This window comes from Quercus suber, unplaced genomic scaffold, assembly GCF_002906115.3.
Source record: "Quercus suber isolate HL8 unplaced genomic scaffold, Cork oak 2.0 scaffold_11, whole genome shotgun sequence".
Classification (NCBI taxonomy): domain Eukaryota; kingdom Viridiplantae; phylum Streptophyta; class Magnoliopsida; order Fagales; family Fagaceae; genus Quercus; species Quercus suber.
The window spans coordinates 1,749,081-1,766,614 of NW_027069477.1; the positions used below are offsets into that span (position 1 = coordinate 1,749,081).

Below are 17,534 nucleotides of genomic sequence, written 5' to 3' on the forward strand. Positions count from 1 at the left end.
AGAGTAATTATTTAGTACTCCAGGAGTATTGCGTCATAATATTCTCTCCTCTCATTTTATGGTGGGTCTTGCTACTTAAACTTATGATATGACCAATCATTCATATAAGAAGACAGAGTATCACCTCGTTATACTTCAGGAAAGAGTAACTGAACTCAATCAAGCAAACATCCTCTTACTATAGGGTTAACATGCAAGTCTTTATTATCTAGTTTTTACTTGCTGACTGCAAGGAAAGTACTAAGGATTTTTGATGATCAAGATTTTAGGATTTTTGATGATCCCCTTGCGGATCTTTCTATGTTATTGTAATATGACTGTATTGGCATGCATGCTTTAGGGAAACCAACCAATGTGCAGACAAGCTGACAAAGAAGGGAGCCATGCAAGATCAAGATTTTAGGATTTTTGATGATCGGATCCCTTTCCGGATCTTTCAATGTTATTGAAATATGACTCTATTGGCATGTGTTTTGAGAAGCTCTGCCTCATCACCTCTCTAGTTTAATCATGTTGCAAGCCTTTTCTATCAAAAAAAAAAAATTTAATTCACGTGAGCCATCAACCTCTACTATGAACATATACTAATAATTCATTAGTACTTTGATAAAAAAAAATGGTAACATTTTGACATATTTATAAAGTTGCAACATAATAATAACAGAAAATATTTAGTGTCTAGTACTATGCCCGTGCCAATGTATGGTTTAATGAAAAATTATATATAAATATATCAAAATTATATAATAATAATTATTGCGCAACACTTTTCTTTTTGAAATTTTTATAAACTAATAATTATTGAGCCACTTGAAACTTTAATAAATTTTTAACTACAATAAATTAACTATTTAAATGAGTCAGATGACCAAAAAATAAAAATAAAAATAAAAGTGTAATACATACATATATTGAGGCACTTGGTACAAGCACAAGGAGTGGAGTGTAAATTTTACCATATTAAAACATGAAATTAATATATATATATATATAATCAAAACAATTAAAATAAATATTAAACTTTATTTTAAATTACATGAAACTATTTGAATTTTAGTTGAAGTAAAAATTAAACTCCTTGAAACTTAGGTAAACTATTGGTATTTTTTATAACAAAGTTTTACATTGAGTATTATTGTAAACTAGTATGTAACCTTGTGTATATGTATGAGTACATTTAAAAACAATCACAATTACATATATATATATATATATGATTTAGAATCTAATTGAATCAGACTCTTCAGTTTTTGCACCCAATAATTCACTTGCAACAAAAGTTAAAAAAATTGATGGGACACATGGCACAAAATTAAATTCTAATTAAAATTCAATTTAAAGTCTAATTGAATGTAGACTCTTTGATTTTTCGCACCTAATAATTCACTTGACACAAATTTAAAAATTAGATGAGACACGTGGTACAAAATTAGACTTCAATTTAGAATTTAATTGGATTTTCTCTCTACCTTGTCTATTAATATAGTGGGGAGTGGAAGAGTCCCCCCTCTGGGCCTAAATCCCAAATGCCAATTAGGCCCCGTGGAATGAATTGGGCCGTACACATATGCTCATGGAAAGGCCCAATAAATTATAAAGACTGAAGGAAGGGTACAGAGCCATCCTGAACAACCCAAAAAAGGTAGGAACCTTTGCAGATTGTTCCCATGAAAAAGGTAGCAAGTTAAATGGAGCCAAGCCTTATCCGAGACAAGGTGCACCGAAAATCTACGTCTTACTTCCAGAAGGTACCTAGAACCTCGAGGAGTCTTCCAGAACATGCAAGAAGGTTGAAGATCTTCACCTCCGCATTAATGAGGAGATTTTCACCTAACCCCTGCCGCATTGAATGCATATGAGACAACCTGAATAGTACAAACACCCCTAAAAGTCAAAATTTTAGGATAAAGGAATGGAGGAAACCAATAAAGGAGAAGAAAATATCCACAAAAACTCGACTGACAACAGGACAACTGTAGAGATAAGAACAAGGAATGTACCTATATAAGGAGGAAGTCAAGCCAATAGAAGGAGGTTGGAAAAATAGTGAAAAGAGGTGTAAGAATGAAGAAAAACTATCTATTTGGAAGAGAGAGTGTGTAACACCATGGGAAAGAGAAATTCTCATATTGTAATACTTTAGCTTCATCTGAAATATATGGTGTTGATGAAATCAATTGTTTGAGTTTCCTATTGTGGAGTGTTTATTCCCTATTCCTTTTTTATAAATAGATTGTGTTGGTCATTTAAACTTTATCTTGTGGATCCACACGGGATCCCAGATTGGTTAGTTTTTACGCCCACAAATATATATATATATATATATAGATAGATAGATTACTTGAAACTTTTCTTAATAAAATTTAGTTGAGGTAAAATTTTAAATTTCTTGAAACTTAGCTAGAGTTCTACATAGAGTACACTATTGGTATTGGAATTTAACATAAGATAATAAAAAATATCAATAATTAAAAAGAGCATAGAAAATTGTCTCAGAGGGAAGATCATCACTTAGCGCAACCAGGACTTTTAGGATGATATCAACCAGAGTTTGGATTGGATTTTTTCAAACTTGGTTTGATAGATAATTGCGCTTCAAATTTGAGCTTAAATAAGCATCTTTAACGAACTTAAATCTATTTTCAGAGAAAAAAGATGATGTAAATTTTATTAAGACAACAAAACAAATCACAACAGATCGTGTAACAAAACAGAATTCAAATCAGGAGGGGTATCATCCAATCATACAATAGTCATCTGCTTCAAGAGCTTTCCACCAGAGCATGTGCGAGAGCCATTACCCTGAAGTTTAAAGTGGGAGGTGGAAGGCCAACTTGGAGCTGATGCTAATATCTGTGTTTCCAAGATAACATCACCTTAGCTTAGACTAATTGAGTGCAGGTGAAGACACAGTAGAAATAATGAGAGAGGAGTCGCCTTGGAACTCGACATTGTGCCTGGCTGCCATTGCCTCAACAGCTTCCACAGAGTGAAAATGTAGTATGCATTGGGTCAAGGACGCCAACGCCATCACCTCGTCACTACTGTTCCTAATCACAACTTCAACCTTAGCTGCCTACAGTACTGGAAAAAGAGCGCCGTCAAAGATAGCCTTGAATCAATGCTCATGTGGTGCCTTCAGCCTCGTTCATGGGCAATTTATGGTCTTGCTCCAAGAAAAAAGCGGTAGTTCATTAATGTCTTTGATACCGAAGTGTTCATGTTTAATAAGGATGTTATTTCTCCTTTGCCACAAGAGCCAAGATTTAACTGCAACTAAGTCCAGAGGATGTGGATCATGATCTGCAACTAGTTGATATCATATACTGGGTATAATAAAAGTTGATATCAACCAAAGTTTGATCTGCAACTAGGTGCTCAGAAAATGATTGGCATGTAATTCATCCTAGCCTCAAACGACATTTATCTAATTTTTGGTAGATATTCTACAGCCAACTTTTGACCAGCAAATATTCAATGCTCTTTTTTTAAAATAATTTTTTAGTAGTCAAGATTCAATGCTCTTATTGAGAAACCACATCAGAAAGAAACTCTACCGCTTACGATTGTACAAAAAGCTTTCCCATGCTGTTAAATGAAGCTAGGAGAAGCAAAAGGTACTACAAACAGTTGACACAAAACAGAAAAACTAGTCGCAAGCTCCAAGGGAACAAAATGGAAAAAGTCATAATCAATTGCACTTGATGATAACATAAAAGTATGAAGGGGTGCCCTCGTAACGTGATAACAATGGTGTATGACTGACTTCACATCTTAAAATAAATAAACAAATAAAAGATTAGGTCTACCATAGATCAACCCCACCCCACCAGAGAGAGAGAGAGAGAGAGAGAGAGAGAGAGAAGAAGAAGAAGAAGAAGAAGAAGAAGAAAAGAAAAGGGAAAAGAAAACAGGAACTGATCTATAACATATTTTACAATCAATTCTATAAGAAAGAAATGATAAGATTAGGATTAGGGTGTCGGTAATCCCACCCATGGGTTGAAAAGGCCAAACTAAACTTATTTGAATTCTTTTCTCCACAGATAAAAAATGAGGCCCGTTTAAATAAGAATACAGCACCAAGGGGCAGCCCTCGATGCACGTCTTTGTATGCAAAAGAATATGAATTACATTTCTAGTCTAATTATGATTGACAAATAGGCAAGAATAGTTGGAGGAAAAAAATAAATGTAAAAGAAATCTTTGTTCTCTTTAAGGCCGAAGAAGTTAATCATCTCCTCTTTAGCTTTTCATAACATCTGATCCCTCATCTCGGCATTTTTCAAGAATTAAACTACAGTTGTTCATTGTGCAGGCATCAAGAAGACCATGATTCCAAAGTTTGATCATGAATAGCCTCCAACACCTGAGCCCATAAGCATATATATGCAAATTTCAGATATTTATAAAGTTATTATATAAATGCAACATCTATCAATTCAAGAAACTAGGTGTTCTACAGGTACTTGATCTGCAATGCACAGTGCAACTCAGTACAAAACAGGTTTGGAGATGTCATCAGTCTTTAATAAAAAAGCATGAGCAGTAAATTGTTCCAAGAGAATATGATGGCTATCAATGAAAGCATATATTCAAGAAGCATTTGAAATGTCATTCAATAGCAAAAGTATTAGACTGCCATCCCCTTTAGGTCATTAAATTTCTTTTCAAGTAAATGCAAGAAAACCATCTTATTTGAACATCATCACTATTGGTTTTGAGTCTAGGAACTTTCCAATGACCTATACACCAATGAGCTCTAACCCAAATGATGCCACTTATGAGGGACGGTGATGTCATTGGTTCAAGACTCACTAGCTACATGTGTAAATTATCAATAAAAGAATTTCAAATGACCTACAGAAAGAAACCCTACATCTAAAACATGACTTAAAAAAAAAAGTTCCCATACAAACAAGTCAGTAATTTTACTCCCACTCTTTCAAGAAATTACATTTTTCATTAAAAGAGAAAGAATTCTATTATTTAGCAATAGTAAAAGTACAGAATTCTATTGATGAATAGGAATAAGCTCTAACAAAGACCAAGGACACAGGTAATATACAATAAATTTGCAGCCAAATTTTCATATTCCATTTTGTACAATATAATTCTATCACATTGACTTAATGTTTCACAACTCGGATGCAATTCCACCAAGTATCTTGGATACCTTATCACCCATAAAAATGATATCTGATAGATAAAAGAGTTCAAAGGAACCCCCCACCCAAATGAAAAGGAACAAGTGTCAAAATTCATTTAACAACTAAAAAAGATTAGCATATGAATAATAGATAAATTTCTGGTTGTATGTATTTAGCAGGGTCAATGAATGAACATTAAGTCAAAGAACTTTAAAGCTGCTCAAATCATTAGGGCAAAATTATGTGAGAATAGTACCAAAAGAGTGCTGGGGATGAGACCAGCTCTTGTTTATGAAGCTTCGAGAATGCCTCGCATGCCCAGGGAACATGACCATCTGCCAGTACCCTGCCAGAATAAAAGTAGAAAAAAAAATTTAACAATAATTTTAATTTCTTCTTTTTTTAAAAGTTCCTTACAAGAAACTAACGTTAAAAGGTGCATGTAGTTGCATTTGAATTTCCATTATACACTAAAACAAAAAGGAATAAGTAATCAGAGAAAAGAAGAAAAAAATTGAGAAACATCAGAATGCTTTACAAGACAAGGCATAATAACTACCTTTGCTTTCTTACAAACGAGTTCCAAAGATGCATAAGCTTCTTTTCATCTTTGGTAACATCCACAAAATCATCGAGCATCTGCAACAGAATGGTTTGCTCTCAAATTCTGAATCCCAAAAGTGGATAAGGATAACAACTAATTTGGGCAAGGTTCATCCAAACAAACCAGACGTACTAAACCAAACCAAAGTCAAGAAAAGTCCCTTACCAAGCCAACTCCTCTGGATGTTAAATATGATAGAGATATTAAATTATGAAAATTAAATAAATAAGGAGAGTGCCAATACAGCATAAGCAAGCCAATGAACAGAAAAAGTGGTACTTGGTAAGAAACCCTTGATTTGACTCAAATATGTCAAATATCAATGTTGCTATTGTCTAAACCCTATACATAGTTAGAATCCTACAACCTCCATCCTAAATAACAGATTTCAATCCCACTACTGCTTGAATTATCAAGTAGGCAGAAATCTATTGACAGATGTTTTCAACATTCTAACATATTTACTTTCCTATTAATTAGTCAAAAGGCCAAATAAGTGAGTCAATCAACTCATAGCTAGGCCATGTTAACCCCATTTTTTCACCACTAACACAACTTTGTATAACTGGAGAATAAAATCACTTAAATGAAGACTCCTTGGAGCAAAGTACATAAGCTCTTTTAACATTTAAAAATTTCTACAAAATGTGTCGAGCAGGAAAGGCAGGCTCTACTACTGTAACAAGCATCACAATTTAGAAAAAGAAGTAATACAAATCCATATAATCATCAAGCATACCCTTCGATCTTCAAGGTCTGCAACATCGTCATCAACTTCATCTTCACTATCCTGATCCGAAAGTACTTCATCTAATGCCATAGGCTGAGTACAAAAATGAGATTGCATTAGAAATCAAACTAGTCATCAATCTTAACATATCATTGATGTAGATTGAGAACATAGTAAAACTCCAAGTAGTCACAAGAAAAAGCAAATCGTGCCTCTCAAGAAAGATATTCACTGAAATTGAAGTCAGATATTTCTTGTAATAACTAGCACTTTCAAGTGCACAATAACCAAAAAATAATTTCCCAAGAAAGATTCAATTAGAAAACACAATTTATTTTTTAAGTAATAACTTTATTGAAACAAGAAAAGGAAAGACACAGAATAAGTGCCAAACCTTTCCAAAGATTACAAATTCTAAAGATATAAAATCCATAAAATCAACGAAAGATATCGGCAAGATGCCCCCCATGGCTTGCATTCAATCATGCAAGAATCACAAAGATAGATTCCTGGATTACAAAACTAGAACATTCAACTCCATCAAAGACCATCTTGTTTCTTTAAAACCAAAGATTCTCTCATTATGCATAACGGCACAGCATGCCAACCCTTAGCACTGCTATGGCAATGAAGGTGTCCTCACTGACATTCTAAGAGGTCATACACAGATTTTGGCATCACCCAAATTATCCCAAACAATGTAAAGACAAAAGACTAAATATCTTATGCTAAGGAGCAGAAATACATGGTCAATAGATTCCCCGCTTCTTTTACACATACATCACCAATCTATTATCAATAGATGCCTCTTGTGAAGATTATCAATAGTCAGGAACTTTCTAGGGTTGCAGTCCGCACAAAGCTATTAGTGTGGACTGTACTTATCAAAAAAATACAACTATGAGCTGTAATTATTATAATAAAGCTATTAGTGTTAATAATTCTATTTAAGATTCTAAATTAAGATTACAAGTGAGTATGCATCCAATATCCTATAACTAAGACAAATAACAAAGCAGATAGATGAAGAAGCAAAATTCAAAAAAAAAAAAAAAAAAAAAATCTAAAAATCACTGATCACCTGAACTCAACAAAGCAGATAGATGAAGAAGCAAAATTCAAAAAAAAAAAAAAAAAAAAAATCTAAAAATCACTGATCACCTGAACTCTATGAGAGTGAAAGAACTGTCGTTTCTGCAGGAGGACACGGCTGGAAAAACAAAATTGTGAAAAGTACATAAATAAAACAGCATGCCAAAGAATTATGCTTTTTTTAAAAAGGACAAAAATCTCTAGATAATCCTAGTATTTGTGAAGGATACAGAGTTAGTAGTGCCTTTCATGATGTATAAGCACATCTAAAAATTAAGCATATCATTATTACAAGTAGAAGTCTATTTCAAGTAATGACCATAAGACAAACAAGCAATGGGTTGAAATTAACAATTGTTCAAAACTTCCAACTTTACATAAACCAGACAAAGATCCAAACTTTTATACTATCTTTGTAAAGTGGTGAAGGGTTGGGGATTGGGGTTAAATGCTAGGTTCAAATCTCACAAAAGGCAATGATGATGGTAGCAAAAGAAATCAAAATCAAAATCAAAGTTTCATTGATTGCAAAGGACTTTTTACAGCAAGCTTGCTCAACTCAACTCAACTTAAGCCTCAATCCCAATTAAATTGGGAATGGCTTTGTAAATATTTTTTAAATTAATGCCACATGTATCATTGTTCTACATTCTATCCTATCTATACTCACATTCTTTGTCATGCACTAAGTGTGGGCAAAAGTCTCAAGCGTACTTAAGTGCATAGGCCAGGCCCTAGAGCCTAGGTACAAAGCGCAAGTATGCACTTGAAAGTGCATACCTTTTCAAATATAATGAACAACAACCTCTAATAGGGGAAAAAAAAAAAAAAAAAAAAGCTTTATAGTAATATATATTGCCTATTAACCCTTGTAGCTCAATAGCATTTCCAAGTGTCCTTTACAAGGAGAACTGGGGTTCAAATGTCCTCTTATCACTTGTAACAAATGAATTATCGAAAAAAAAAAAAGAAGTAATATGTTTTGTTGGGCAAGTGGTTGTGGAGAGTGCATACCTTTTCAAATATAATGAACAACAACCTCTAATAGAAAAAAAAAAAGGAAAAAAAAAAAGCTTTATAGTAATATATATTGCCTATTAGCCAAGACCTTGTAGCTCAATAGCATTTCCAAGTGTCCTTTACAAGTCTCCTTTACAAGGAGAATAGGGGTTCAAATTTCCCCTTATCGCTTGTAACAAATGAATTATCGGAAAAGAAAAAAAAAGTAATATGTTTTGTTGGGCAAGTGGTTCTGGAGTTATGGTTTTGAGACAGAAGTGTTATAGAGGCAAGATATGGGAATGTTTAGGGAGTTTGGCATACTAAAAAGGTGACAAGTGCTTATGGTGTTAGTCTTTGGAGGTTTATTAGAAGTGGTTGGTTGAACTTCTCTAAACTCCTATGGTATGATGTGGGTGATGGTACTAGAGTAAAGTTTTTGTCCTCTCAAAAAGGATTTTCTAGAACTTTATTGTCTTAGTAGGGCAAGGGAGTCTTCTGTGGCAGAGGTTATGTGTTGGTCTGGTGGGAGGATTCACTGGAATTTTTACTTTCATCGTCCATTGCAAGATTGGGAGAAAGAATTTTTTGATTGGTTTATGGATACTGTTTACTCTTCCAAAGTGTGGGGGGTTGGCCTTGATAAGGTTTGTTGGAACCCAGCAAAGAGTAGAGGTTTTGAGGTTAAAAGTTTTTCTTTCTTTCTACCCTACTACTTGCTCTTTCCCTTAGAGGTTGGTGTGGCAATTGAAGGTTCCTCCAAGGGTGGCTTTTATTAAGTCTTTTTTCTTGCACACTCTCTTTGATTGGAGTGTGGTCTTTTCTCATTTTTCTTGTCCTTCTTTTTCTATTTTTCTTGACCGTTGTACTTTTGTTTTATGATTTGTGGCCCCATAGTACATCCCCAATGTACTCGGTTTGGCACTTTTTCTATTATTAATAATATTCTTACGTTATTTATCAAAAAAAAAAAAAAAAATTGTTATATGTAAGATAAAGGGATAGAATTCTAGGGCTCCTAGAATTTGTAATGTTCCTAGAATCTATTACAAATAGCCTCTTTTGAATCGTTGCAGGCAACTTTTCTCATTTACCTTACGAAATTTCAATGTTGAATATTTCTTGAGTTCTTTGGGCCAGGAAATTCATATTTGGTTGTTCCAACTTCAATTCTATTATCTTTTTCTTTAATCTTGTTAGTTGCTGGAATTTCTGATAAACCATTTTTTTATAATAAACATAAGTTCTTACCACCACATCACAAAAATTTATTAACTATCAATCATAATAAAAGTCATAAATTTTCTTGCTTATATAAGTCGTAAATATTTATCTCACTCAGACAGAAGTTATAGCAGTGGGTCTACACCACAATTATCCCACCAAATCAAAGCTTGGGGTTGATAAATTTGAAGTTTCTTGTTTCTTCTATAAACTTTAAGTGGCAGGTTTCTATCACACAGATACATAAACAAATAGGCACATGCTTGCAGTGTCTTCATTATAAGGGGAATAAAGGCCTTTCAAAACCAAAATAGAAGAAATAATACAGAAGATGTCTTTGGAATGCTATTAAAAATAGGAAATCTAGGCATAAATATCCTTGGTGACATACCTTCTAGAATCTGACCGTTCCGTGTTTAATTTCCTTGCTTTAGCAGGGACTGCAGGATCACTTACAGATAGTGATTTTACAAATTCAGGGTCCACAGAAGATTGAGCCGTGGCAATTGAAACACCAGGAACATTAGAACTGGATGCAACTCGCTCTATGCACCCAATAGCACTGGGATAATCAGGACCATAGTTTCCTCCTCCAACCCTTCCATTCTGCATGTCTTCATCACTGGGGAATGACTTGGAAATCTTCTCACCTTTACAGGATTGAACATCTGATCCATTAAGTAAAATTTCAGTCTTCCACACAAAAGGAATATGAAGATGGAACCAAAAGGTAATATTTTTCCACACATATATTACAACTGTGCTACACATCAAAATTTTAAAAAAATTACAAAATGAGTCCTATCGTTTTAATCTAAGCTTGATTCAGAAGGGAAATGGTAGAAAATAGAAACATGGAGAAGAAAGAACATGAGAATCCTAGGCTTTACCACCTAAGGTGCTTGGAATCACCACCAAGCAGACGAGATAATTTCCCATAAGAAAATTATCATTCCAAATACTCTGCCTAAAAGACTTCCTGGAGCCTTTCTTATAAGGCTTCCAGGAACCATGAAGCCACAATTACATCCCCTAAAATCTTCCTATGAAATCCTGAACAACAACATTATAGTCAAAATTCAAAATTTTCAAAAATGAAATTTGGAAAAAAATAATAATAATAATTTTGATTGTGCTTCTTAGATCATTTTCCACTAGTTGGAGAAAAATTGATCCCGAGTTTTGAAATGTCTCAGGAAAAAGGTGGTTGGTGCACGAAAAAGGTGACCAGTGCTTATGGTGTTAGTTTGTGGAGACATATTAAGAGTGATTGGATGAGTTTTTCTAAACTACTTCTGTATGATGTGGGGGATGGTACTAGAGTGAAGTTTTGGAAGCATGTGTGGTGTGGAGATCGTACTCTTCAAGAGGCTTTTCCGGAACTTTATTATATTAGTAGAACAAAGGATTCTTCAGTAGCGGAGGTTATGTGTTGGTCTGGTGGGAGGATTCATTGGGATGCTACATTTCATCGTCCTCCACAAGATTGGGAACAAGAATCCTTTGATCTGTTTATGGATATGGTCTACTCTTCGACGGCACGGGGATTGGGTCTGGATCGGGTGTGTTGGAAGCCAGCAAGGAGTAGAGGTTTTGAGGGTAAAGGATTCTATCTTTCTTTCTACCCTCCTACCATCTTATCCTTCCCTTGGAAGATGATTTGGAAATCAAAGGTTCCTCCAAGGGTAGCTTTCTTTTCATGGTTTGCTTCTTTAGGTAAGATTTTAACAATAGATAACCTTCGCAAACGACATGTGCTAGTTCTTGATTGGTGCTATATGTGTAAGAATTGTGGGGAGTCAGTGGATCATCTTAATTTTCATTGCCCGATTGCTTGTGAGTTGTGGTCGTTGGTGTTTTGTTTATTTGGAATTCATTGGGTTATGCCTCAAAAGGTTATTGAGTTGTTTGATTCTTGGCAGGGTAAGTTTGGATGACATAGAAATATAGAGTTGTGGAGAATTGTGCCTCATTGTTTGTTATGGTGTATTTGGCGCGAAAGAAATGCTACAAGCTTTGAGGGATGTGAACGCTCTATGTTAGAGATTAAGTCTTTTTTTTTTTACACACTCTCCTCTATTGGAGTGTAGTCTTTTGTCATTTTTCTTGTTCTTCCCTTCCTGTTTTACTTGATTGTTGTAATCTTGGTTATTGATTTATGCCCCCATAGAACATTCCCAATGTACTCGGGTTGGCTACACTAAGAACAAAGAAGCTTTTTGTTCCACCATATCAAATTAGTATGGAATGATAAATCAATGGGTGCAATCATTTTTATAAATGCTACAGTCTTGACCCCCAAGAATCACCATCGTCTCAAGCCTTTTTACTTCCTGCACCATAGAGGATTAATAAGTAACAGGTGCATCAATTATCAAACTCAATTTTCACAGGTACACCCTCTATTTTGTGGCTCTCTTGTTGAAATTTTTCTTCATAAATTAATGATTCTCTAACATGCTGTATTGAGTCTACCACATATGTGTTAGGCTGTAGTAAAAGTCTACATTTGTCAGCACTTGCATTTCCTTTTAAGTACTAGGTTCTGGTGGTACTTGAGGCCCCTCCATCACTAAGGTTTCATTAACAACACTATTGTCTCCTGTGTATGAAACTGTGGTTTTATTGCTGCCAATTATCTTTCAAAGGATGGAGCCATTGAATTGATCTTCATAGACAAGTCTTGGATGGCTTTTAATATGGCTTCCATTGATATTGGAGTAGGTATAGAAATAGACACTGCGCAAACACGCATCTTTCTTTTCCAAATTGTGCCACATAGCCAATAGCAGGTCTATTCCTTTGTCTCAGATTCTTTTATCCAAAAAGTCACCCTAATAGGATTGGGATAGATTTTCTTTGATGGACTAGCAAACATATTTCTCTCTGAGATTTTCTTTCATCTCTTCCCAATTGGTTATGGCAGGCTTGTACCTTCCATGGCAAAGGTTCTCAATATTGTACCAATAGTCCCTAGCTCTACTTGTCAGTGTCATCTTGGAAAACCTAACATTGTTATCATTTGAAACGTGTTCATTCAAAAAATTGGTCCATCTCACGTAACCAAATGGTGAACATCCATGAGCCTTGATAACCATCAAATGTAGGTGCCTCGTTGATGGTGCCTCTAATATTGCCATAATTCACAACAATGAAATTTCAACTAATAATGTAACAAGAAGTTGGGTTTGCTAACCTGGGCTGGGTTTGAAGCTGTGCAATTTGAATATAATTTTTGATTAAAAATGTTTCTCTAAGCTTGGTGGTGGCAAGGAGTTCAATAGATTAGATGGGGTTTGTGATGGGATAGTTGCTCTCAAGTAGAGGTGAGTTGATCGGATTGGCTGAATGTTGGGTTCGGGTAACAGCGGAGGATTCTGTGGTGGCTTTCATGATGTTAGGGAAGGGACAGAGGGATCAATACACTTTGATGGTAAGTTGATGCAGAACAAAAAGGGTAGAAGATGGAAATAATAGGGAGGAAAAAAGACCATGACAAATCCTAGGCTTCATCATCTAGAATTTCTTTGAAATTGTAGGCTCTAAAACACTTCCTGGAGCCTATTTTTCATAGGGCTTCTAGAATACATCAAGCCTCAATCACAAACCCCTAAAGCCATCCCATGAAATCCTCAACAACATTAAAGCCCAAATTCAAAATTCAAAAATGATATTGGAAAAATATCTAAAATAATTTTGGTTTGTGCTCCCTGTATCAAAACTTCTCCCAAAGTAGGTCTGTCAATACACTAAACCCAGCATGGGTCTGGACCTAAATAAACCAAATTCCAGATTCAAATCAAAATGTAAAGGATTATTTTCACCATTAACTTTAAGCTATTATTTGACTACGCAGCATTAGCCATAATCAAACATATAAAATTGAGTATTCTTGCACACGGTGAACAACTAAATGAAAGAATGAAATTCAATCATTTTGGAATAGTTATGATTATGATCAGCTAATGGTACATATATTGATGGCAGATCATCAGTCATTTTAAATTTATCAGTAAAAATTCAAGGCCCAAAAAGACTGCTCTTGGTCTGCCATTGACAGTTTTACCAACCAGATACGCCAATGCAGGTCCTAAGGACTGCAGCACTAGTGGATATTAGAAACTTTCAAAGTGCTCTAAATAAATAAATAATTATACCATCATCCTTCTCCAAAAACCCCTTGTGTAAGCCTTCCCCGGCTAGTCTGGGTGAGTACAACTCCAGGAACTGTACATTACCACGCTTTTCATTTTGATCAGGGTCCGTTCGCCTACGCCTTCGTGGCCTTGAGCTGTACATACAATTTGATTCACCGTCACACCTCTCAGAAACAAACAAAAAGGGTTCAACAAGAAGCTGTAAGCCCAGAGATATAAAAACAGACCAGAACAAGAATGTTTGCGGATGTGGGTCCACTGCAGCAGCTACTGTCTGTGTACAAATTATTTTGACATAATAAAATAGTTGGAAAAACACTTAATACTTTTTCATTGAGAAAAAGGTTCTGTCAAATATGAATTGAACTTAGTATGACATAAGGCACTCCACGTAGTGACAAATCACACATGGCTTGAAGGAAGTATAATTTTCATCCAGTCATGAGGCATAATGTAATTATACAAATTCATAAATAAATATATTAACATGAAGAGCAGCACATGCACATATCCAAAAGGCCAAGAATGACATAACATGAAGGGCAGAACATATCCTAGAGAATATGGCAACTCCAACACTCAGTTATCTGCAAACAGATATGATATTATAACCACACTTTCAAATGAGTCCCTCAGGAAGAAAAATCCTTTCGTGAAGATTGTAAGTCAGAACCAGGTCAGCTGCTCACTTCCTTATAAGTTTCTCGTCTCCAACAATTTTTCATTTAAGAATTATATTAAAAGGACGAGAGTTCTTAAATGCACAGAATGTTGTACAAAAGTTCTCTTTAAATATTACAAGCACTCTCCCTGTCCAGCATGTTAAGGTAACACACAATTATTCTGCCTTGATAAATGTCAAGAATTTTTCTGGGATAATAATAAAGTTCTTACCTCAGATCTCAATATCTCAATGTTCACAGAGACATTCACTGCCTGATACTCTTCAGTTACCTACAAAATATATGTTTATTACAAGCCTTTCCAGAAGGGCACAATAAGCAGCAAGTGACTTTATATTTCCAAATTACCAACCCAAAACTCAAAGTTGAATAGGTCATGAGAAGAGCACAAATGATACCGCAGACCCTGCAAAATAAATAAAGGTATTCATCTTAATAGTCAAAGAAAATTACCAATTTTTTAATACGAAAAGATTTTAATAAATCTATACTTTACGAAACCAAAGCAAAAGACAATAATTTCTTGAAAGTACTCGCTTGATGTAAATGAAATGGTTGCTATGGGGGATTTTTCCCGCCGCAAGCTCTTTGTCCGCTTTGGGGAGCCAAGCCCGCACGGTTTTGTTCTCAAGCGACGTGGAAGGTCAGGCCTCAAAGGTGGAAATCCTGACCTCCCACGTCACTGTAGTAGTGGTACACTCATGCAAGTGCCAAGCACATATAAAGCATGAGTGGGGCGCTTCTCTTACCGATGTGGGACTAAGGTGTCAAGCCTCAAAGGTGAAAATCTTGACCTCCCACGTCGCTTGAGAACAAAACTGTGCGGGCTTGGCTCTCCAAAGCGGACAAAGAGCTTGCGGCGGGAAAAATCCCCCACAGTTGCCTTTGATATAATGATGGGAAGAATAAATGGCACTAATTTGGCAAAAACATCAGCACACAATTCTAATACAACAGTTCCCCAACATAAGTAAAGTATCATATTGTATCATGAACAAGTCAGATTCTAATTGTAAATTATAAATTCATAGGTAATATAAATAATTCCCGACTGTGATTAATTTAGAATAGTGGAACTCATGGGAGAAAATAAGCTTGAGTATGAGCATAAATGAATCAAATGAAAATCAATATTTCTTAGCATGAATTAATTTAAAACTGTAGATAGCAGTTCATCCCCTTCCCATACTCATACAACTTTATTTGAGGAGTAAAATATAAGAATTTTTTTTTTCCTAGTGAACAGTTGACAGCCCTCAATTAAGGGATTATTTTCCCTCAACCTCTAGCAAAACTGCATATTTCATACTTTCTGTTAAACCTTTAGAGATAATGAGCCAATAACAAAGAGAAGAAACCTAGATGGACATCTACCTTAAAGCTTGCACATTGCATCAAGCAAAATGGACAAGCGAAGTCCTCAATTACTGCATGTTGAAAAGAAACACAAAATAGTTAGCATGTGACTGGAATTTAATTTAAGTTCAAAAGGCTGATTGTCAGTAAATATGATGTATACACACATGAGAAATTAAAAAATAATAATTTATTAATTTGTGATCTTCCTTGAGAACACAGATTTACTAGTCATTTTAATATCAGTTTCTTTTCATTTGTTTATGTATACAGGGTTACTGTGATAAAATAAAAAAGGACAAAATGCAAAAAGACCCCCTTGGGGTTTGGGTTAGCTGCAAACTGACCCCTTGTGCTACCAATTTTGATTTATTGACTCTGAATTTTAAAGAATTGTCCAAATTACCCCCTCCATCTTAATTCTGTTAATTAAAACTAACAAAAAATGGTCAAATGGTGTGCACGACTACTTAACTATATAAAAAAATTGAAAATTATACGTCCGTGACGCATTTCATTTTCTATGGATTATAGATAACAGAATTGATATGGAGGGGAAAATAATACAAAATTGATAGCACAGAGACCCAAACCCCAGTGGTCTTTTTGCATTTTACCCAATATAAAAGGTGAAATTCAGTTTAAACTCTGGAACAAGTTTATAAAAAATAGAAGAGCCGAAGTATATTTATAGCGACGAGTTTATATGAGTGTGCACCCAAGCAAAACCATTTAAAAAAACAAAACAAAAAATTTCTAGAAACAAACATTCCCTTCTAGGACCTTAGACGCCATATTTTCACTAGACCTTTGGCCTCAAACTCCTCACTCAAAATGTTTCTCAAATTTCTGATCTCATTGAAATCATTTCCATTTGACTACTTGATGTAATCATAAGAAAAGCATTTTGATGGTCTTTCATGAGTAGCTTTCAGTTTAGACAACAATGAATGTTGTTTTGTTGGGCCAGCATGCCACTTTTAATTCAAACAAGACTAACATAAAATTCGGTCCAGTTCTCTAGGAGCTTCAAAGTGTCTAGGGAGTGTTTACTTGAGTTTTAAGTTAGTCTATGAGTTGTATCATTTAATGTCCAAATTACGAATCCAAAGTGTCCAAAACTTTGAAGAATGATTAAAATTTAAAAGTATAAAATCTATATAATATGATCCATCACACTCAAAGGAAAGATTTTGCCTAGTGGAAAATCGAGTGTTTTGGTGTATCTAAGTCATGAATGCCTAGAGTCCTTCTTCTAAATACGTAATTATCCTATAACTCTCACATGATGCAAACGTCTACACATGACAAGAACATGATAGAGCACTAGGTTCTGAAGCAAAAGGTGGCAATACGTAATAAACCTATAACTCTCACATGATGTCTCCCCACTAGTCCAATGAGCTTCATCACCTTGTAAACAAAAGCAGCAAAGCTAGTGTAATTCTCTTATATGCAAGGAAAAATAAATGAAACTTTCCAAAATGCTTCACCACTTTGTCAACTTGTCCCCATCCTCCTTGTTTGATAAATAATACT

At 34.9% G+C, this 17,534-nt stretch overlaps 1 protein-coding gene across 1 annotated transcript; it reads right to left on the minus strand.

Annotated features, from left to right (window-relative positions):
- Positions 1–3,895: 3,895 nt before the first annotated feature.
- Positions 3,896–16,098, minus strand: LOC112036258 (polycomb group protein EMBRYONIC FLOWER 2). Its single transcript, XM_065778828.1, has 11 exons — positions 16,014–16,098; positions 14,992–15,045; positions 14,851–14,910; positions 14,184–14,230; positions 13,957–14,090; positions 10,191–10,467; positions 7,646–7,694; positions 6,494–6,577; positions 5,710–5,789; positions 5,407–5,496; positions 3,896–4,369 (listed from the first exon to the last, which is right to left on the minus strand). Exons 1-11 carry the CDS (start codon positions 16,032–16,034, stop codon positions 4,246–4,248), a joined length of 1,020 nt encoding a protein of 339 aa, XP_065634900.1. The 5' UTR covers positions 16,035–16,098; the 3' UTR covers positions 3,896–4,245.
- Positions 16,099–17,534: the final 1,436 nt, after the last annotated feature.

What these genes read in the sequence shown, in the direction of transcription:
- LOC112036258 (XM_065778828.1), bottom strand. Translation starts at nt 16,034, where the DNA reads ATGCAATGTGCAAGCTTTAAG. An exon ending in TTGAGATATTGAGATCTGAG is followed by an intron (nt 14,231 to 14,850) that starts GTAAGAACTTTA and finishes ATTTGTACACAG; the next exon opens with ACAGTAGCTGCTGCAGTGGA. An exon ending in TCGTTTGTAAGAAAGCAAAG is followed by an intron (nt 5,497 to 5,709) that starts GTAGTTATTATG and finishes TTATTCTGGCAG; the next exon opens with GGTACTGGCAGATGGTCATG.